General features: G+C 26.4%; 1 protein-coding gene across 3 annotated transcripts in view; it reads left to right on the top strand.

Annotated features, from left to right (window-relative positions):
- The window catches only part of zip (myosin heavy chain 10), a 253,994-nt gene that overhangs the window by 161,955 nt on the left and 67,142 nt on the right, over nucleotides 1–24,897 (top strand). For 2 of the 3 annotated variants that reach the window (XM_075374571.1, XM_075374570.1), the window contains 2 exons: nucleotides 18,964–19,056; nucleotides 21,201–21,363. In XM_075374571.1, coding sequence (XP_075230686.1) covers nucleotides 18,964–19,056; nucleotides 21,201–21,363 — 256 coding nt within the window. Of the gene's footprint in view, nucleotides 1–4,777; nucleotides 4,802–18,963; nucleotides 19,057–21,200; nucleotides 21,364–24,897 lie in introns of all 3 variants that reach the window. The other variant, XM_075374569.1, reaches the window with a different exon arrangement.

The following is a 24,897-nucleotide window of genomic DNA, read 5'->3' as shown; positions in this document are numbered from 1 at the left end:
CTGCCACATTCCCCATCTCTTCAAACTTGTTGTATAGCCACTTCATGCAGGACTTGTTTGGTACATCTGCACCGTACTTTGCTGTGGTGGCATTTTGGGTCTGAATATAACTGGCACATCTGATGTATTGGGATACAATGAAATTCTCTGCTGCATTGTGTAACCCATTTTTCCTCAATTTTCCTCATTTAAATATGCAACAAAAGAAGAAAACATTCTTCCATAAGTTTCCGTCACTTTTTGAACATTATATAATATGGTTAAAGTAATTATTCATGGTTAATTAAACATTCTATTGTAAAGTTATTTCTTTATTAAAGTGTACATAAAAATTGCATACAAAAATTACTTAAGTTTTAATTTGTCTTGTTATAAAATATTGCCATGGTGAACAATATTTTCCACTATTGTGAACAATAGAAAGAAATTATCTAATTTTGCAATAGCCATGTTGAATATTGTCATGCAGTTTCTTTCTAATACTTACTCGTATGTCAGTTTTAACTACATTTTTCAAAGATATACTCATTATGTTAAAATAAAATGTTTTTTATTGAAAAATGACTTTAATTTTTTATTTTTACTATATTAATAACCATTTCGTACAAACAAAAATGTATTATTTTGTTTGTAACTTTTTTTTAACAAGATTTTAGTTTTTAATTTTGATGTTGGTATTTTTTTTATTTTTTTTTTTTGACTGATGAATTATTTACTACAGAATCTAATTAAATTTTAGACTAGATGTTTCTGTTCTCTAATTAGATAGGAAGGGAGAAGTAATAGAGCTGCATAATTTATTAGCTAATTGTACACTTGGAGGTGATGCAAGTTGCTTCACAAGCTTTTTATAATTCTTTTGGTAAAGAAATTAGTAGCAGTTTAATAATCATTGGAATATCTAATGAATAATAAATATTTTTTATATTCAAATGTTTTTACATTAAATTAATGATAATACTTAATCATATAGTTTCAGTGTTTAATGCCATGTTTCATTATAACTGAAATAAATTCATTCTCATACATTGCAGATGCATTGTGTAAATCTTATAAAATGATTCAAGTTGATTTCTCTGTCTATTTTTATAAAAATTTCAAGCAAATATTACTTGTGTTTTGTCAGTTTAAACCAGTCGTTCAGTGCATAATCTCAGATTTAAAAATTTTGGAATTTACTTTTAGTAATGTAAATAATTAAATAAATTTTATTTTACAACTTATTCACACCTATAAAAAAAATTCTATAGAATGTGTTGCAATTGCATAAGCAAATGCAAATAATCATTGCAATTATTTCCCTCCCCCCCAAAAAAATCAGTTAACTATTTTTAATTCTCACATCTTAATAATGTCAATTTTGAAGTTTTCACAGGTTTCTATATGTGCTAAAATAATAAAAAAATAAATCCATTATTAATCTATATTAAACAATATTTATTACATTGAGTTAACTAACAGCAGTGAGATGTTTGGATGGCATAGATCATTATGTCACATAAAAGCCTTAGCATTTTTCATATAAAACCCTCTTAGGTTTGAATCCTGGTCGTAGCTTGGCTATACATCTACATATCATATGTCCATGCTCATAAGCTTTCACATTTTATGATGTGAATTAATCATTAAAAAAAAAAATAAATAAATAAAAAAGTTGAATTAAATATACCACATGCCTTATATCTTTCATTAATTGTTTTTTCTTGTCAGAGTTAACAGGGGTGTAAGGTTGATTGTATAAGTGTTTACTCAGTAATTAAAGTATATTTTCATGCTTAAAAACCAACTACTTGAAATGAACTTTTACTTACATCTCATCATCCGGTTGAAGAATTTATTATGATATTAAAATGATATTTTTGTTTAATTTTATATATGTTGAGAAAGGATGAAAATAAATACTTATTGTAAGCAGTGCTGTTAATAACAGTGTTAAATGATGAATAATTTTTTATTGGTCTGTGAGTAATTGCATATACTGAAAATATAGTTTTGAGATTGATCGATTGACCTGTTTTTTATTAAAAATTATTTTTGTAATTTTTGTTTCTATTTAATTTCTTGACCAAATTTATTGCAAAAGGGTATACTTGAATATTTTCATGCATATTAAACAGCAGTTAATCTGTAACTACTGCATGCATTTATTTATCTAATGAGGTTTTAATTGGCTGATAAAGAGTAATAATATAATCATTTTACTTTAGTAGAATATGTTTTACTGTAGATTACTACTAGTTTTATTTCTTTTTTAATGATTAAGAGACCCACAAAAAGTTATGTTTATTAAATTAATATCATGTGGGGTTGTAACCAACTGGACATAATACATTTTTCTTTGTTAAGAAATTTCCCTTAATTGTTCAAATTGTATTTATTCCTAGGTTTTAATATTGCAAATCTAATTCCTATACCCTCTTTCCCATTTCTCTCTTCAGCAGATTTCTACCTTGTATGAAACAAACAAAGAATTTTTTCTTCATCATCATTTAGTTCCTCTTCTTTCTCAGTTCCTCATTCTTTATTCTATTTGTACATATCACTTTTCTCCATAACCATTTCCCAAAACCTAAATAGTTTTCTTCCCTTTTTTTTTGATAATAGATTTTCAGAGCCATGAATGATAACACTTAATATAAATATTTATATATTTTTTCTTCACTCTACTGTCATTTGTGGAATTTATCCTTCATTACGATTTACTTCCATGTCTTTATCCTTTGACATTATTCTAAAATTGTTATATCCATTTTTCTTTAATTGTGCAGATTACTCCTTCCACCTATATTTTCTGTTATCTACCCTTTCTGTGGACTGTAGATTTTTCCATCAAGAATTTTCTTCATGGCCTAATACAATTCCCCCTCTGGAAGTTGGAATGGAGGAATATTTAACCTCGCAATGAATTTTTTGTATCAGGACCCAACATGTTTGAATTTTCTGTACAAACATAATCATGTTTACTTAACAACAAGATACAGGGTTGGGTCATAACAACTAGGCCTGATAAAATTTTACTATATTTTCATTACATCTCAAATTATGAGTAACTACTTCCTAAGAAATTCAGTTGTTTAGCAACGGTTAGCATGGCAGTAAACTGGAGAATCCTAATTCATCCTGTCTCTTAAAACAAATCTGTTCACCAACCCGATGTGTTACTGGAGTTGATTACCCAACCCTTTTGCTGGATTACTCAGCACAGTAAGACGTATTAAGCATACCTCTTGCAGTTTTAAGTAATGAAGTTTTAGCAGTTTCGAGCCTCTAAGAGATCTCGAATAAATTTCTATGTTTTATGGTGCAGATGTGCATCATTAAGCATCTTCCACTCTGATTATCTGGATCCTTAGCTTTCCCCAGATAAGCTTCCAGTGCCTATAATATTTACTACTTAATTTATATTCTCATTTCCTGCTAACATTTAACTTTATAATTAGGTTTTGTATAAATCCAGTTCGAAATGGCATAATATAAAGTAGAGCAAATGATAAAGAACATTCACTAAAAATTTGAAATACTATATTATTGTCCTGTAACTGAATAACAGTGACCACCACGACACATGATTTGAAAAGTGGAGGCAGATGGCAGCACAGTACCAGAACATATTACGATGACACTGCATTATTGTGTAGATGGTAGTTTCATTCGCCACACACACTAGATAGGAAAAGAATTAAGACCTTTTTTTTTAATTGTAAAGGGTTTAAACTTATCAGAATTATTGGCAAGTGAAAGTTTAGTATAATATTGCATGTATATCACTGCAGCAAGTGTACATGAATCTAGGAAGTTCCTGGACAGCATTAATTCTATGTTAGAATGGCAGAACCATTTCCTTAGTGAATGTTGCAAGTGGAGCTGCCATCTCTTTCAATTACCACTGTTAACCTGACATCCACCCTTTATGGTATGAGTATCACTGATGGCTAATTTACAGAACAATGATGCAATGTTTCAGGCTTTTAGGATACTTTAATGATTTTCATCTTTTGCTCGAAGTAATAGAAATCTGATTAGATGAGGATAATTTAGTAAATGTATTACTGCAGTAATTATAGTTGTTCAACAATAGTAATTGTTACAGCGTAACCTTGTGTACAACTTCTAAATGTTGCAGCTATATTTTCTTCATCCCGTACCATTGTATTGGGAATGACATATCTTTAGTTCATAAAATAATTAATGAATTGATTATATTATACAGTTAATTGTAATAAGTGTTTGATTGTATATTTAAATATATTTTCAACCAGAAATTTTGGAATATTTTACAATATTATTTTTTATTTATTGAATTTGCTTAATACACATATATCCTGATAAATTCATTTGCAATTAAAATATTACATCATGTAGTTATTAAATTCCTTACTTATTGATTTAATTTTTATGATTGGTTTTTGTCAACACCAGTTTATAATTGTCGACTAATCATTTTACTGCTGTAATTGTAATTTATATATATATATATATAAAATGTTGTACGCTATATTTTTTCCTTATTTATATTCTATTAGATCACAATAGTAATGAAGATAATATAGTACAATATTTTTATTATTAATTGTAATGTTTAATTCCATTAATTATATTAATTAAAAGGAAATAATGAAAAAAAAAAACAAGAGTTGTTAACATTTCCTAAATTATATTAGTAGATTACTTGCTTCTTAAATATTTATTTTCTTTTTCATAATTTAAATGTATTTTGATTAATTTATTAAATTTTAATGTGCTTTTTAATTTGTTACATGCTTACATGTGATTGTAGAATAACATTACTACAACCTTTGAGGTATGTTTGTATATGTAGTTATTGAACCTGTATGTCTTTGTAAAAAGATTATCTTTGAAGGGATAAAACATGTTAACACATTCTTTGATACTGTTTAAATAATTTGTGTGTAACCCTATAGTTTTATTTGAGTGTTTTTATTTGTTTAAATTAATTTTACCTTCTTGTTTATTTAATTAACATTTGTATTAAATTTTTTTTATTTTATTTTTCTTTATTTGCAGTTCAATTACAAATGTTGTGTTATTTGCTTTTTAATCATTGTGTTGATGTAACCAAAATGATTAGAGGGGTTTTTATTTGTTTGTTGATTTGATTTTTTCTTATTACATTTTTAGAAGTTATTAAATATTAACCAAAATTCCGGTTTTTTGCACGAGTGTATAATATATAAACACAATATTCTGTACATTGTTTATAAGTAGAGTATTTGTGTAATGTCTGGTTTGGTTCATAGATTTTTATTTTTGTTAGCATGAGATATTGTTAAATAGTTTATAGTTACAATAAATAGTTATAAGTCACATTTATATAACAAAGACAGCTTTTTTAAAAGATTTTTAGAAAATGATTGTTTAAGTTACTTCACATCACTTGTATGAAAATTAAATGTATATTGTTATATTATGAAGTGTAAAATGAATTCCTAGTTGTTATTTTGTGATATACAAATTTGTATAGGTAATAGGAATGTATATAATAAGTAAAAAGACAGATTCATCAGAATCTAAATTGAACTGGGCCTTAGAAGTGATTTTATATGAAATTAATAATTTTATGTTAATTTTTTCATCATAATAATAAGCGAAATTATGGTGGAATCTTACACATCCTGATAGTTTAAACAAGTAAAGAACCATAACAGATCAGAAGAAAGAAAAGTTTTGCACTTACTTTCTTTTTCATTTGATTTACTTTATAACTAAATGTTAATATATGTTAACATTTAGTTAACATATAGTGGCAATTTACTGGGTTTTTTATGTTAGTTGTCTGAATACAGTTGAATTTTCATGTCAAGAAACGATCTGGACATGAAAAACGTATTTTTTTTTTTTAACATTTTTCAAGTGCATAAAACAGTTTATTTCATATAGAATGAAATAAACTGTTTTTTTTTTTGTAACTGGTGGATTTTTAATAAACAAATTACTGCAGTAATCAGTGTTTATTTACATTTTAAATTATTTATTATTTACCTTAATGTTATGGTTTTGTTGATCTTTATTTTTTCATTGACAAAAATCTTATTATTTTATTTTTTAAAAGTTGTTTTGATTTATCAACATAAAAATATTTCTAAATTACCATTTAAATATTAACAAAAATACCTCAGCAATTCAAGTAAACATATAAATGTTAGTAGGACTGGTAAATTTTCCCAATGTTATTTTCACTATGTAGTCATTTCATCCATCAAATCCTTTATAATTGTTCACTTTCATTGTTTCTATGATACTAATTATACATTCTTTTCAATAGTCACATTGAGAAATATAAAACATCAAATAGATGTGATGAATATAATAAAATTTTGTGTCCATTTAATTTCATTCTAGTAATTCAATTTCTATTCAAAGAATATTTAGTCGATGACCTTATTTTAAATTACTTTAAATCATTGTTGTTTCAAACTGTCAGAATTGTTTAAGTGTGATTGGATGCCGTGCTTTTTTTGTAACCAGTTAGTTATAAGCACCAAGTCATTAACACCAGAATCTTTTTTATTTTCATTATAGCGGTCTAGTGTAATTGTAAAGCTGAATGAGTTTTTACATTAGAGTTTTTATTTAAGGTTAAATGAGCTAACTACACTGATAATAATGAAGGGAAAATAAGTGGTTTTTCATTAACAGTTTGGTTGAATGGGTCCCTAAATCAAATAGGTACAGAAGTAAGGAACTGTTATTTTTCATTCTAAAACAAAATTTTTTGGTGTACAGAAGTTTTACTTAAAACTTTTGTTGTGCACAAAAATTAAGACATTTTGTGGATCCAACAGTTGTTGCATCCATCCGTAAGAATTGTTCTTTAATTATATGTGCTAGGATGATTAAGTTAATACTCTAGAAAATTGGTTAAGATGAATATTTCAGTCTACTGTAAAAAATATTGCCATACTGGAAGTTCTTCAGATTTCTTATTTATTAATAAAGCATTATAATGTTGTCTGTTGATTAAATATTCAAAAATCATACTCTACTTACCTTTTCTCTGTTCAAAGATTCTCTCTGCCTCCCAAGTACATATCATGAGTATAGTAAGAAATAGCAAAGTAGTTAACAAAATACTCTAGTACTGCTAACATAACTATTTAACCTTTGGTTTGTTAGTATTATAAATATTATTACTGTTAGTTTACTTAATACAACAAGAGATTTGTTTTACTTATTCTACATTAAGAATTTAAATTTGTTTGAATTACCAGAACCATTTACGTTACTGAATTTTTGGGTAACAAAAATTTTATTTCATTTCAGACTAAATTCACACTTACATTATTAGGTTGATAATAATTTTTTTCTGTTTGTCTTGAGTGCTAAAGAAAGTAATATAACTTCTGGTATTGTTTGTTATATTCTATAATCTGATAATTCATTGCTAATATTAATGTGGTGATAGTATTCTTATTTTATTCTGGGCTCATATATATATATATATATATATATATATATATATATATATAAAGCAGCTGCTACATGTAAAAATTAATAGACCTATTTTATAGTACATAAATGTATGACAGGAAGGGGTTTCTGTTTCCTTTTAAACTGGAAGGCAGATGGTACATGATGGATATGTATATGTGTGTGTGTGTATATATATAAGAAGAGGATGTAAAATTATTTGAATTATTTGGTAGCCACAGTTTTTTTTCTATACAATTTAAATTATATTCCTTATTCATTGTTGCAATATTTTTTTATCTACCTCTGTTTAAAATTTTGTTAAATTTAGGATCTAAAAAAAAATTAAAGTATTTTTTATTAAAAAAAAAAAAAAAAAAATTGTGTGTAATTACCCTTAACTTGAGTATTTTGTTACAATTTTCTGTGTTAGTCATAGTTCTATTTTGCTCATAAAAGTTATACTTCCTTATTTCATTCACATTTAATCAGTGTTTTATTTTACTTTCTATCTTTTTTTTTGTAATTTTTCAAAGATTGTTTCCTAAATATTTTTTTTCTTAATATTTTTATTGTTAGGCATTGTTAAAAAAAAAATAAAAAGTATTTTTTATGTAATAAACATTTAAGGTTTTTTATTGACTTTTTTATAGGTGTTTACATTAATATAATTTTTTTTTTTATATGTTGATTTTATGACTTGATTAAAATCTAAATTCCCATCTATACAATTCAGAATATATGTAATATTATCAGATGTATCAAAATTACTTAATATTAATAACTATCGATAAAATTAATTATTAATTTAGATAAAATTGTTGTTGAAAATAATAATTTTGATGTGTTTAATGACAGAACATATTCACAAGATTGACAAAATCTGTATGTAAAGTATTAATATTGTAAGTTGATACAAAAATATTTTTTTGAATTTAAGATGTTATTATTTTCAGCACTGAAGTGTTTGCAAATTCCTTTTCTTAATGGTAAACATTGCGGCAACATATTTATGTAATGTGTGTGTATTTATATATAAAATATAATTATAACTAAACTTGTATTATAATTTACCTATTTGACTGTAATAGTGAGGATTACTATTTCCCACTATGATTGTATAAAATAATGTACAATCAAAAGGTACACATGATTTTGTTGTAAGTTCTGCAGAATATGGATTTTTTTTTAGAAGGTGTAGAAGGCTTTTGGATATTTGCATTTATGAACTAAACAGTGAAGAAGAATGATTGAATGTGAACATTTCCTGATATCTAATAATAAATCAAAAGAAATTATAAAACAGAAATTAACTATTAAAAGAGGTTATAAAACTGGCTGGATCAGATTGTATTTTACAGCCTGCTTCAGTAGAGTTGTAAGAAGTTTCTTGTTCAGAAAAGAAAATAAACAATGAAATTGGGGTTCTTCAGTTTCTCCTACATTGGAAATTGTCCAAAACTTATCGAATTATTATAAGTAGTTAAGAAGTAAAGTGATAATCTCTATAATTATTCTAGTTATAACATTTTCTTCAGAAAATGAATGTTTTTTAAATTGTGTGTAGTAATTCAAAGAATATTCAGTATATCTTTTAGTTTTTATTTTTTCAAATTTGTGAATACATATGTCGATATATATGTAAAATTATATATACAAACTATTGCGTGGAATTTTCCATATTTTTGCTTTTATCTTTGTTTTACCATATAAGAAATTTTTGTTTTGCTAATATTAATTAATTCTGAAAAAAAAATTAATATCATTTAAAATAGGTTATGATAATTGTGGAATAATTTTGTTTGATCTCTTGTATTATTGTATTGAATTCTGTTATCAGGGTATTTTTCATAGTACTGTACGCAGTTTTATCTTAATTGTTATATTATCAGTTTAACGCAGTATTATTTACTTTATTGGAAAATTGCATTCATACATTTTTATTTTACTTAATTAAATTGTTTTGTTTTGTTGATAGTCTTTTATGGTATAAAATACATGTTTTTTTTTATAAATTAAATAAAATAACTGTAATAATTGAAATCAAGTATTTTGCATTTATAATTTTTTATAACAATTAATTATCTGTAAATTTTACGGGTCAGAATGTTTTGCTAATTAAATAATGCGCTGACTAAACTAAATTAATCATTAATTATTTTGTAAAATTTTATAGATATCAATTAACTATTATTCTTTAGGGAATATATTTTGTTAAAAAATCTAATTATTAATTTTGAGTTTAAAGAAAGCAACATATTAAATACTTGTTGGTCAAGAATGAATAAATAATGTATGTCTTCCTGATTATAGTTTTTACGCAGTTTATACACTAGTTTCATGTCTATTACTACTGAGATATTAATTGAACCATAAACACAAAGTACATAGATGACAAGATATAGAGTGTCCATAAAGTCTTTCCATGATTATAAAAAATGTATTAAAAAAAAATTAAAAATTATTAATTTTTTTTACCATGTCAATAAATTTCAACATGTGCGTCTTTTGTCGCTTGTAGAATGTCCATCAATTTCACACCATGTGTTGCTCAATATTTCATCAGTAACACTAGCAACAGCTTCAGTTATTCTCTGTCAATGTGGCCAGATGAGGTACGAGTGTTGCATAGACTCCTCTGTCCTCAACATAACCCCACAGGAAAAAGCCTAAGAGAGTTATGTCTGGTGACTTTGGCGGTCAAGGAGTGGGACCATCACGCTCAATCCATCTGCCATGAAATGATTCAATCAGAGAATCTCAAAATAGTAATCTCCAATGTGCTGATTGTCCATATTCCCTTCTAAAATTGTGCTCCACATTAAGCTGTGATTTCAACTCATGATACCACAACACACATTGTGTTTTCTCCTGGATTGATGCTATTTTATAAAAAATTGATCACAGTGCTTTCTACTCTGTCTCTACCTGCAACAAACATACTTATAGTCTAAAGAAATGATGTCTATTGAGTTATATTTAATATATTGATAGGCCATATGTTTAATGACAGTGAGAAAGAACTACTTGTAAAAAAGGATCACTGTTGTAAAGATATAAAAGGAAAAAGAGATTAGAAGGTAAGAACTAGGAAGAAATTGAATAAGGATTGACTTGTTGACTTATATTGTGAAGTTAAGAGTAGTAAAAGCATACGTTAAAGAAAGATGATGAGCTGGTTGCAACCCTAATTTTACAATGTGATTGTACTTGAAATAAATACTAATACTTAATTTTAAAGTATATTACTACTGGATGAGAATAGTAATTTGTATTTTGATTTTTTCTTTTTTTTATAAAAATGTCTATTTTCTTTCACTTAGTTGTTTTGTAAAAATAGTAGAAATTTTTAATATAACCATCTGTAAAAATTGATCGTTTTAGTGACCATTTTTATTGGCACTAACTAGAAATATATGGAGTTCGATTCTTTGTAACCTGACTTAACATTTCTTGTATTTATTATATTAAATATTTTGTGTAATTAATGCCGCATAATAATTATATTTCTTTTCAGCAGTGTAATCAAGCTAAAGTTAGTTGATTTTAAAAAAGTAACATTCCCATTTATTGCTTGTATTTGTCTTAATTACAAGATTATTTAATGTAATAGACTAGAGGAACTTAACCAAATGAATGGAGGAAGGCTAACTAAAATTATCTAAACTACTTTTATTACAAAAAAATAAAAACTAGTGGACAGAGAACACTGCCCATTTCTTCAATGTCCAATAAAGAAGTGGAGATTGAAGTACTGACATTCTGTGCAGAGGAAGGTACTGAGAAACAATAAAAAAGTTTGAAAGTTTTCAGGATAGTAACAGAAAAGGAAGTGAGACTACTAAGAGGAAAGAGGGGAAGCAGTGATAATTAGAATGAAGAGTATTAGGAGATTGTAAGATCAAAAGGGCGAAGAAGGATTATTATGGTCCATAGATGGCTTGAATGATAAAAAAGGAAAATGAATGAATTGCTATTAAAACAAAAATACCAGCTAATGATGTAAGAGAGTTTCAGGCAAGATAATGGATCCTCTTCAGCTCGTTTCTGCAACATTTCTGGGATTATTCTCTTTAAAATAAAAATGAATTATGATAAAATGCCCATGGCCAGTATTATAGTTAATTCATTTATTCGTGTGATAGTGTTTCTCCATACCTAGTGCAGCTTTATTTTTTGAATGCTTCTAAGCAGCTGTAGCTCTTTGTTTTTATAGTGATTGTACCTATAATTTATTAAAAATTTTGAAATAAAATTTTGGCTGAAAGACTATCAAGAAGCTACTAGCAAGTATAACTAGTTTGATGAGGCCTTGAACAGGCTCTCCTGTGCACTGGAAAGCAATCATTAATACCTCTGTACTACTCTTTACATATAATTAACTGATTTCCTTTGATCTTCAAAGTTAAATCACGACAATAAAGTTTAATCAATTACTATTAGATTTAGACTAGAGTAGGTGAGAAAGCAGTCTTTACCCAAGCACCTTACCCTATAAAGTCTTTTATGAACCTCTCTTGTTGTTCTGTTTCACAAGTTTACCTCAGCATCCTTGAATATAATCTGACTTACCAGCTCTGATAATATTACACATGGCAGAAGAGAGATTTCATATTATTTTATGTTGAAGCACCTTGCATTCTCAAACCACCTGATGTTATAACTTCATTGTTCCATGTATATCACTTTTGAACATAGGTCAAAACCAGTTTAACATCTTTGTATTTTCAGTATCTCATTTCCTGAATAATTTCAAGCATTAAGAACCATCAGACTGTAAGAAATGCAGTTAACAAGTTCCTTTGGATAGGTGTCTATATTTTGAGGCCTTTTTTGGTGCATGAACTTGGGAATTGACACTTAAAAAAATAAAAAGTATTAAGTCTCCATTTAACAAGTATGAATGAGAATTCAAAAGCAGGAGAAAAAAGTTATTACTCTGGATCAAATTGAATAAAAGTTAAAAATTATAACAAATATGGAAAGAATAATATTTATCAGAAATATATATAGTCCATTTAAAAGTCACTGTGTGCTTGACTTAATAGATTGATTGATATTTATGATGGTGAAAGTTATCACCTCGTCAGATGTACAGTCTGGACTCGTATCATCTCATTTTGTAACACTCAAAATGTTTCATTACAAATTAATAATGTATCATTAAAAAAAAAATTATAAAATTTACAATCATTAAGTTAAAATTGCTATTTTAAATGATTTTCTTTTATTACTGTAGAAAAAAAAAGATTGTTTTTGTTTGCTTTAATCAAGTCTTATTTAAATTCTTAGCGATTTCATATCCAAGATATGTTCCTGGTTGAGAATGAGTATTATAAATGTCAGAGAAGTTAAATTACGTTTACTTTCAGAATTATTATCTATTAGCAAATGCTAAATATAAGTACATTTTTTTAAAAATACAGTAGTTGAAAATCAACTGTTATAAATCAAGTTAAAGAATATTAATAATAAAATTCCAGGAAGCAGCTTCTTTTACGGATGTAGAATTATATCTGGATGGAATACTAAAATAATATTAATATTAGTTATATAATTACAGACAAGGAATACTTTGCAATGGTATAAATTTAAGAAAAATTATTTGAGCGCATAAATGTAACAAAGTAATAATGTTTAAGAATGGAATATTCTGGAGACACAAAATAAGTTAAAATTAGTATTTATTAAGCAGTTTATTTTTAAAGTTGTTTCTATTAGAAAATATTTTAAATTATTTTGTTTAAAAAATATATATGTTATTTTTTTTCTATAATAGTTATATGTTACGTTAAACATCTGTTATTGGGTTGTTCGCATATAATTAAAACACGTCTAGACAACTTTGAAAGCTTCTTCCTACATTTCTTCCTTCCTTTCTTCCTTATAACTTCCCCACCTTTCTTGTAATACTTGGCCTTATTTTACATTACCTCTCTTGTTTCTATTGCACAAAAGTGTAAACAATAACAATAAACTTTCTTGTTGAATTTAAGTCTCCTATGAATACCCAATAATTACATTAACTAGTTATTACTGCCTTTCATCTGGAAGGAACAGATTTGATTATTATAAAAGGAAATACTTGAATGATGCACAATTAAGTAATTTATTATTGAATTCAGTTTATTTCAAAATAATAAACTACATTATTATAAATTTCAGAAGTTTTGTTTGTGAAAAGTATCTTCTTATTTTGCCTTTACATGGAGAGCCGCTCCTTCTAGGAGTGGCTATATTCTTCTACATGGAAACATTAGAATCTTTCATCTGATTCATGTCTTTATCACTATGTACTTGGGGCTGTCTGTCCTAATTTTTTTTGTTTTTGGTTGGAATTTTAGAATTTTTTTCATAATATTTAGTCATCAATACCTTTTATATTATTTTGATTGCCTCATTTTCTGTAGAATTTATGCTAATTTAAAACCTTCTCCAATATGTTTATTTCTCCACTTATACAACTCAGTGATACAGATACCATATTTACCTCACTTAATATGTATTAAGATGTTTAACGTAACAAAGTGTAATAATGTTTCACTTGCCAAAGATAATGATTATTATGTTGCATAGACCAAACAGGCAGATCAAGCATACATTATGTTTTAAAAACCTCCAAAAATGAATAAATGTACATTTCAGTATTTCAAATTGTTGACTAGAAATTATAGTAGAATTAACTTAGTATTACAAACTCAAAAGTAGTTAAAATATGCATCATTTTAATAAATAAAATCAATGTATCATGTTCAAGATTAATAAGTATTTTTAAATATTTAATGAATGCCTGTAAGATAATATTGTTCAGCCCTTTCGTAAAACTGAAATGATAATATTCAAATTAATCTCCATGTAAATTATATATTATTTGGATAAGTTGAAATTGTAACAGTAGTTTAACATGACATTAATTAGGTACAATCCATAAAATTATACAAAAATGAAAGAAAATCAGTACAGTAGTAAAGATCAACTGCTGGAAGATAAATTATACATTTTCACACTGAAAGAATCTCTTGCTATCATTTATATATATTATTGTAGAATGAAATTTGAAGCTTTTTTTGGTTGGTGAATGAGGAATCTCTATTAGTCCTTGAAAAGTTTTATAAGCTTTTTAGAAATCTTATGGTATAAAAATAAATACCATAAATTATAAAATATTTCTGCAGTAATTGTAAAATTTAATCAAGAATGAATTTTATCAAAATACGCCACAAAATAAATATATACAGTGTTATGCCATTTATTCAATAAATAGAAAGCAAGGTTAACCTCATAAAATGGTCTTTGACAATTATTTGATATATCTCTTTTTAAAAATCAGTTAACAATATCAGTTTGGATTAAAGGTAAATAACTTCTTTTTTTTACTCAGAATTTATATTTGGAGTATTTCTTTTGATTTGAATCAGTAGTACTTTATTTGTTGCATAGATTATTATTAAAAACCCCTGCAGGTAAAAATAACTAAAATTTGCCTTGAAATATTATAATGTTAATATTTTACCTAATATAGTAAAAATGTATAAGATTCATCCAGCATGTGCATGGAGATAAAGTTTGAAATGTCTTTCATTGCTAGTCTCAGCCAGCATTCCTTTATTTTTAAAAACCCACAGATTTTTAATTTGTAATAGACACAAAATAGTTTATTAAAATTCTTAGATCTATGTCTGATACTATCAGAAGAGTTGCTTTCTGCAAGAAAGCTCTCCTTGTTTGTGCTAGTCGGCTTTTGATTTCCACATTTTCTCTTACAATTTTACTACAGAAATGAGAAACTTCTGATATATCTTCCTGATTAATCAAATTAGTATTAGGATTAATCCTCTAGCTTCTTTAATTTCTAATTAATCTTCCTTTTTTTAATGGTTCATTATCTTTATTGTTATTTACTTTCCAATTGAATTTCTCTCTTAGTAATAAGTTCATGCTGCTACTCATTATTGGTCCTGGCAAAAAAATAATATTAGCAATAATGTTTTTATTTGTTAGTTACTCCAGTCTCGGATTTGTCATTCTGTTTCTTGTGGTGAACAAGTTGAAAAGCAACGGGAATAAACTTAGGCCTACTTACGTCAATCTTATCATTGCTAACCAATTTTTTTTACAGAGTTAATATTTCTTCTATACATTTCAGTCCAATATTCCTTAAAATTTCAAAAAAAAATTAGGAAAACTTCTTTACTCTGTTCTTCCTTGTAGTAGCTATACATTCAATTTAAGTATTAGAATTCAGTGTTTCACATGCTATAAAAATATTATCAGAGGATAGGTAATGAATTCACAGTATATCATTTGGTTTTACTGAATTGTTCCATACTTATATATTAACAAAGCCAGACTTTTAATTTATTTTCTATTAATTTTAATTTTTGCAGGGAATGCCCTTTACAATTCCATATCGGATTTCATATTTTTATTTATTTTTTATAACTATATCCTATGTAATTTATATTATGATATTCATATTCATTTGATTTTCAAAAATGCTCATAAGTTAGGGTCCCATTTTAACAGCTCCTTACTATTATTTACTTGCAGTTCAGTGTGTCACATTTTAAGGTTTGTTATTATGTAATAAAAAATTGTTTTATTTTTACATTTTGAAAATTTATTTTGTTAATTATGTCCTTGATAGTTTGAATCAGTACTTACATTCTTTTCTAACATTTCTCTGGTGATAATGACATGTTTGGATACGTGCTTTTAAAAAATATTTTACTATTTTATCAGTTTTATTTAAATATGTTCATGAAAAATAAAACAATTAGGTTAAATTTTGGGTACTGGAACTATAAATAAAAACTAGGATGTGTGATTAATACACATGAATGAATGTAATCCTATCCAGTCTGAATTATCAGATTTCTATTCAATTATAATTTTATTATCAGCATGTTTGGTTATTAGATCATTTTTATTCAGATTTATTTTTAATAAAATCATCATCAGTAATAATATTTATTTTATATCTCTCTTTAAAAGCAATAAAATTAATTTACAAAAAATAATATTTTTGTTAAACATATCTGTTAATGTGATTTTTTGTGAGAAATGAGAAATTGTACCTCATGAGTGTGTTATGGTATGATACAGCATGCTGATGCATGGATAAATTGTATTATTTATATTAATAGTTTTTTTTTTTTTATTATACATTAATAGTACTGTATATTATATTATATACCTTTTTATTGTGTACATGTTTGGAAGTAAATGGAAAATATGTTAATCCTTTTATAAGTACAATTAATATAGTATATCTGAGTGATTATTTATTTGAATTCTGCTCTCAGCTTAGTAATAACAAAAAAGCTTTCTTTTGCACATTTTTTAAAATATTTTTTGTCATTCAAAATAAGCAATGAATAGTTACTTTATTGAACAGTTTAAATGAAAATGTTTTTTATAACCAAATATATATATATTTGGTGTGTGTGTGTGTGTGTGTGTGTGTGTGTGTGTGTGTGTGTGTGTGTGTGTGTGTGTGTGTGTGTGTGTAAGTATATATTGTATTATATTTTAAGAAATGTTTAAAAATATTTTATGAAAACATAATATTTCTTTCCTAAGTGTTCAAAATTTGTTTTGTTTTTTTTTTTAATTCATTCCAATAGTTGCCCAATGATTGGGAATGTTTTTTTAAAGAATTAGTTACAAATTTAAAACTAAAGTGTTTATTGTAAGAATTATTCAAAGATAACTGTTATCAGAAAGTGTAACATATTTTTATTATAAAGTACTATTTATAAAAAAAAATTATATAGGAAAGCATTTTGTTTTCTCGTCAGCAATGATTAGCTAGCATCTAAATACTAAAACGAACTTTTATTAAAAACTGAAAAAAAGTGAACAAGAAAATTGTACAACAAAGTTGTATGGAAAATTACGATTAATTTAAATAAAATTATTCATATTAGTTATTTAAATTAATTAGTATCCAGAAAAGAAAATTATATTTAAAAATGAGAAAATTTACTAAGTTTATAAATAGGACCATATAACTTTTGGTCATCTTACTGAAAGAATACTTAGAGGCATTGATTGTTATGAAGAAACAATTTTATTTGATGTGTCATTAAATTTTGCTTAATTAAATTTACATTTTTACCGTTTCAATCACTTCTTCATATTCAAAAGACAAATTGCAGTATTGTAACTTGTGGTAACCTTTAAATAATGAAGGAAAAATAAAAGGAAGCCTTGCTGTAAATATGTTAAGTGTCATATGACATTTTTTTTGCTTTTGTAAGATAGAATCTGTTTGAATTTGATAATTGTTTTAAATGTGTGTTTATTTTTTTTAGTGTTAATTAAGTTTAAGTCTTAAGCTTTACTGTTTGTAGTTTTGCACTTTTCAGTAGTCCAGCCAAAGTTGTTAATGGTGTATTTTGTTTTAATTTAAGAATTTTGGATGTCGTAAGCTGCTTAAATTTTTACATAGAATAAACAAGGGTTTTACATACATAAGCGTTTACATACGTGTAAGTATTAGAATAATGTTGAATAGATATTTGTCAATCAACAAACACGACAGCATTAACAACACAAATGTATTGTATATATTGCAATAAATCGGGAACCATATGTTAATTACAAAATTGCATCTAACAGCATATCCTAAATGAACAGTAACTAATTTATTTTTTGACATAATTCATTTATATATTTTTGAATCAAAGATTGGGTAGCTGAAACTTTTAGTTCAAGCAGAAATGCAGCAGGTGTTGCACTTGAAAACTGCAAGAGTAAGTGGAAACTGTGATGTAAGTAAAAATTAAATGTAAACTTAAGTATAAGCATTTGATTTTTGATTGTGTAATAAAAATTTATGTAGAAAATTATTAATATTTGCTGATACTCAAAATATATTTTTTCATACTTGAAATTGCAATATTGTATTCTGTAAAACTTTAGTTTGCTGTTTAATTAATGTTGAGGATCTGTAAATCCAAAAATTGCATACATTTTTTCTTTAATTTTTAGTGCGATTTGTTTGGTTTTATTCATGAAATATACTTTTGGAATTCATTGAAACATAGCACTTCAAATGATTTTTTTTTTTTTTACTCTTGTTTCAATGTTGCCTAATGTTTATTACTTACTTTTAATCTGAAAATGAAAAAGTTGTGTTTTTTTTATTGGTTACCGTTTATTTTATTTTTTTTATAATAATACTAGCTGATCCGGCATGCTTTGCAATTGCTAGATTTGAGTATATATATATATATAAGATTTTACTTTTATAATTGTATTCTCAGTTTGCATAATTGTGTAATAAAAAATACACGCAAGTGCTGTTTAGACATAGTTAAAATATTCTAATGGTTATTCATATATAATAATCATGTCAACATATACATGCTTAAGATTATTTTCTAAGAATTATTTGTAACATAATACTGTTTAGTCATATACTTAACGGTGATTAATGTGTACTGTTATTATTTAATCATCTTGGTTTTTTATATTATTGATTTTGGCAGCATTTTTTTCTTATTATCTTTATATATTTATTTGTTTTAGGGTGAACTTGAACAACAACTGTTACAAGCCAATCCTATTCTTGAAGCATTTGGTAATGCTAAAACTGTCAAAAATGACAATTCATCTCGTTTTGTAAGTAAAACCTTTATTCTTTTATATTATTTTTTTAAAAATAATTTATATTCCTAAAGATAGTGATAAGGTAAATTGAACATGATAATGCTCATTGAGTTGAAGAATTATGCTCTTTATTCAAACAAATAATTAAAAGAAGGGTTTGTAATTATACATCCCCTTGATCCAAAATGTTCTGTTGCTCTGCATATAGTTAAAAGAAGTGCTTCTTTAAAGTGAGATTAAAATGATGTCTAAAACCTTATTAAATAAACAGGGTTTTACATCAACTACGTTTAATTACACTGAGTATAGTTTCTCAATGGATCTCTTGATGCATCTTATGGGAATCTAATGACTTTACTTATTAATATTCACAGCTACTTGTAACAGAAAAAAAAAATAGTAAAAATTTCAAAGAATAAAGAAAGCAGTAAAATTGTTATTTGGCAGCAAATAACAAGGGCAGTAGAAGCCATAAAGATTCATATTCATCAAGATTTTTGGGCGTTAATGAAAAATGTTTGAATGTAGATAAATGTGTTGTTAAAACTATAAAACAATATATGAGATGCAGATACTTCTAATTCAGTTTATAGAAAATAATATTGGATACTAGAAATGAATGAAATTAACCACAGTTAATTGTTTTTTTCCCTCCATGTCATCAATGAATGTCAGAAGAAATAACTGCATATAATGATAAGGTTATAAGTGAAAAGGTTTATATTTTATTTTGTTTCAGGCATGATTATTTCATTTAATATCTATTAATAAATCTAGAATAATATTTAAGGTAATAAATCCATCGAGTAATAATAAATATGCAGTAATAGTATCAGTGAATATTTTTATTATAAGTAAAATGTATTTTTTAATGGTTATTATTTTTTTTTAATAATTAAAACATTTGAAAAACCCAATGAGTCATCTTTTACAAACAGTGACATCATTTTAATATAGCTGATTTATTTTATTAGTCATTTTGTGTTTTGCCATAAGTTTGAAGTTTAGTAATGTGCTTAACAACGATATTGGAAAAATTAAGAATGGTTATATTTAATTCCCAAATTATGATTTAAAACTAAAATTTATCAAAAAAAAAAAAAACTAAAAAAACAATATCCTTATTAATTTTATCTCTGTTTAAATCATTGAAAAATAAGCCTAATAATAAGTTTTTCTTATCGTAAATCAATTTGACTATTTTTGGACCTGTAGGTTTTCAGTTTTTAGAAATTTTTTTAGTAATTTCAATTAGGAGTGGTGTTTTAAAAATGTAGCAAACTGAATAAGTACATTTGCTTTGTAATTAATAATAGTAACGAATAAAAATTGGCTTAAGAAAGAAAATACAATTAAATATTAAGGGTTGGTATACTCCCAATAGTTCAAGCTATGAGTAGTTGAGGTATGAAGGGGACAAGCAAAATATAAAGAATGTGAGGTAATATGAGTACTATAATCATACTAAAAAAAAATTAGCCAGTGTTTGATAAATGGCATATACAGAAGTGAATTGTAGTGGCTCACTAAAATGACCCACTAGAATGCAGTGAGTTATTAATATATAGCGGTGTAGTGGTGCCAGTTAGAGTTTTAAAACTGGTATCTGTAGATAATTAGCAAGTAATATATTAAAATCTAATGTATTTATTGAATTTATGTTTAAAAAAGACTGATTTGATACAGTGTTTAAATTCCTGTAAGCAAGAGAATATGCATTACACTGACAAAGCTCCTCCAACCCAAAAATGGTCTGACTAAAAAATTGTTGATGCCAGCTCCATTCTCACTAATTGAGAATTTTAAATTTAAAATGTATAAAGACTAGAAATTTATATCTATATTTATCTAAAATATTTAATTCCTTAAAAGAAAAAAATGGAAAAGTTGTGCAGACCAATGAAGTTAAAAACAAAATTTGAAGCTGAACAAAGTTACACAAAATTAAGAAGTGTCCTAGTTCATATTTGCTGCTGTAAGTTGAAATTATAGTTACTTTTAATTTAGCTTTGTCATGATTAATGCAAAAGAATTATACTCTTTCTTGATCAAGTGTTTACTACAAGAAGGAAATTTATGTTTTTGTTTAATTAATGTACATTATTGCTGGAATGTATTTCAGTGTTATCTTAATTATTGTGTTTCTTTTGTTTTAGGGTAAATTTATTAGAATCAATTTCGATGCATCGGGGTATATCGCAGGAGCTAACATAGAAACATATTTGCTAGAAAAGTCAAGAGCAATAAGACAAGCTAAAGATGAAAGAACATTCCACATATTTTATCAGTTATTGGCTGGTGCTTCTCCTGATCAGAAGAGTGAGTTTTAATTTACTGTGTTTATATATTCATAGTTATTGTTATTTCTGTATGTGCTAGATTATTTATATTATCATTTAAACAGAAATTATGCTAATGTCAGCATTTTTTTTTGTGTTCAAACATTTTGAAATAATCAAGACAAGATAGTTTACAATTTTGGAAGGTAATGTATTTGTTAAAATTCATAAAAAAATTTAAACATTAAAGCTATATAAAGATTTATTTTTTTTAAATGAGCTATTCAGTTGCTAATATGATCTGTTGATAGAAAATGAAACCATTTTTTTATGTAATAGTTTAAATATTTTCCCTGATTTGTGTTGGAATTTTACTTATTCATTAATTGTATTTTATGTTGATATCGTTTTTTTTCTTTTTTTATTGATTTTTAATATTGAAATGTTTTCTGTATTTGAAAATATGATTTATTCTAATGTAATCACCATGACTAGATTTTCAGTTATAGTACTTATATGCTTCTAAATGTTCCTGAAAGCATTCTTTAAAATTACAATCATTATTCCTTTGTAACATTTATAGCCACTTTTATTGTCTGAATTATATTTTATAAACACATTTTTACTTCCTTGTATGATGTAAAGGAAGTATTGTGATTGCAAAAAATTTCGGTTTTCATATTTCAACAGAAATATCCATTCTGACCATCCCTGAATCCGTTTGGACTAGTTTCAGTGTGACGTCTGTGTGTACATATTGCATATGTATCTTGCATAACTCAAGAATGATTAGCCATAGGATGTTGAAATTTTGGATTTAGGATTGTTGTAACATCTAGTTATGCACCTCCTCTTTTAATAGCAATTGACTGGACCAAAAGTGTCCAAAAAAGCCCAAAATCCAAAAAATTTGTATTTTGGACTTTAAACTACAATAATAAGCTCCCATTGAGAGCTTTTCAATGATATATATATATATCATATGTGGTACTTATTTTCATTGGTTCCAGAATTTAACCCAAATAAAATTTTAATTAATGAAATATTTAAATCTTACAAGGAGAAGGCACATCGGTTCGAATCGTCTCCTTTTTTTAAAATTTAAATTATTGATTTTTTAATAATTATTAGCCTCTGATTGTAAAAAAAATATATAATAAATAGTTCAATAAAGTAACAAAAAAAAAATCAGAAGTTATTAATGAAATAAAATTTTATGTTCCTTTCATTTTAAAAAAATGTGTATATCTAATTTAATAGGCATACAAGGAAGTTATGTGGTACCCACATCAGATTTTTTGTTACAAATATTATAATTAGATATGTTGTTATTATTATTTTGTAATTTTTTATTTTTAGTTTTAATAACAATTATTGTTTTTCTTATATGTTATTATGTATTTGTTCATATTATAGTTAAAAGGAATATGAAATTTATTATTTAAATATAATTAATGAAAAAGTATAATTTCAATGAAATGTGTTATTAGCTTGCAATTTACTGAAGTGTAATTGCAGTTGTATGGGATTTGGACATCTTATCTATTTACTGTTAATGCTATGAGATAGATGATCTATGATCTGCTTTAGAGCAGCATTTCTCAATCTGGGGGTTGCAAACTGGAAAATTAATCAATGAGATAGTTGCATTTCTTTTTCATTTTAAAAGTGGATATTCTCCATGTGTGGAGAATATTACGTACGAATAGTACGTTAGAAACGCACAAAAGCAAAATGTTTTCAAATGATAAAAAATGATCCCTATATTTAGTTTTTAGTGCAACTTTAGATGAAAAACCCTTTTCGCAGTGATGAGATGTGGCAAAATTAATATTTACAATGCTTTTGTGACTAAATTTCCTTGTTCACTTCAACGAGCAAGCCAAAAGTAATCTAAATCTTTAGATGTAAATTGTAGTTGTAATATTTTATCAGTAGACATTTTGATGAGCTGGTTGTGAATCTCAACTGGTAGTCTAGCAACTGGAACAATATTTTCACTAACTGAATTCAGTCCCCACATCTACAAGAAATCTCGGCCATGAATTTTTAGGTCACTCAAATACATCTTTATGCTATCCAAACTGTGGTAAATAACGGTGTCTTCATCCAAACTTTTCTCAATATAATCAGAAGTGAGTAGAAATGTATCAAAATTTTTGCTTGAAGGTGATTAATCCAGATGTCAAGCTTCCTAATGAATGCATTTACTTTATCTGTGATTAATAAAATGTTTTTATTACATTTTTGTAAATTTACATTCAAGTTGTTTAATGCGAAAATAGATTAGCTAAGTAAGCCAACAGCAACATATACTCATTATTGTCTAAAAACATAGAGAATGGTGTTTGTTTTTCCTGGAAAAATATTTATTCATTTCACAATTCCAATAACCGGGTTAACACTTCTCCCACGATAACAATCTGACTTCTGTATGGAAAAGATGATATTTTTTCTTTTCACCCAATTCATCACATAGTTTAACATACAGCCTAATCTGTAATGATCAACTTTTAATAAAATTAACCATTTTTACAGCTTTACAAAGAATTTGTTTGAGATACTCCAGCATATTTTTTGTGGCAAGAGCATGTCTGTGAAGGAAGCAGTGTGTCCATTCTGCCCTTGGTGTAAAAGTCTTCTAATTTTTTCAGAAATCCATTCATAAAAAAATATCAAAAAGATAGTGTCCTGTTGCATGACCAGGTATTGATTTGCAAAACAACATATTTTCTTTGATTTATCGGTCCCTATCGTATTCATTTCTCACAAAACATAAGAATTGAGAAATGTTTGTCGCACCTGTTGATTCATTAAATTAAAAAATTCACTTGAACTCATTTGCTGAATTATTTGATTGCAAACATCGGCAGCCATGCCATAGATTCGCCTTTATATTGTGTTATTAGAAAGTGGAATTTTTTTTTCAGTTTGTTTGCTTCCACACCTATTAAAACACTAACCATTTCAATTGCAGCATGCGGTTTTCTGCGATTGTATGGGTTTTGGATGTCTTATCTACTTACTCTTAATGCTATGAGATAAAGATGTTTCAAGTGTACTTTTATCAGTATTTACAAATACATAGAAGCTTGTTGTGCAGTAAAACCATAGTCTGAATAACTGTTATTGTACAATGTAAATTGAATTGTATTTCTCGCAATCAACTCTTTTTTTGTTGGTACGAGGATAGTATTAAGACTCAATAAAGTAATGACCTGAGTGCATAGTCTAATTGAAGTTAGACATAGGAAGAGTTTTTGTGTGAAACCTCTGGTGTTAGAGGAAAGTGTGAGTGTCATGCTTTCTCGAATCAGTTGATTTGATATTTGAAGGTTGTAAGTTATGGTAGGTGGTCGTGGTTGGAAGAGGCCATATGAAGGAGATATTTATTGTAAATACACCGAAAGAAATGTCTGCTGAGGCATTTGCATCGGTGGTATACTGAGAGGCCAAACTGATGACTGTATTGTGTTATGAAGTTTAGGGGGTCTAAAAAATGACCTCCAGTAAAGCCCATCAGGACTAGGAACAGAGGGGGTGGTGTGGAGACCGGGATCATCACAAGACGGGT

The sequence above is a fragment of the Lycorma delicatula genome, chromosome 9 (genome assembly GCF_047948215.1).
Source record: "Lycorma delicatula isolate Av1 chromosome 9, ASM4794821v1, whole genome shotgun sequence".
NCBI classification, from domain to species: Eukaryota; Metazoa; Arthropoda; class Insecta; order Hemiptera; family Fulgoridae; genus Lycorma; species Lycorma delicatula.
This window is presented reverse-complemented; position numbering and strand designations above follow the sequence as displayed.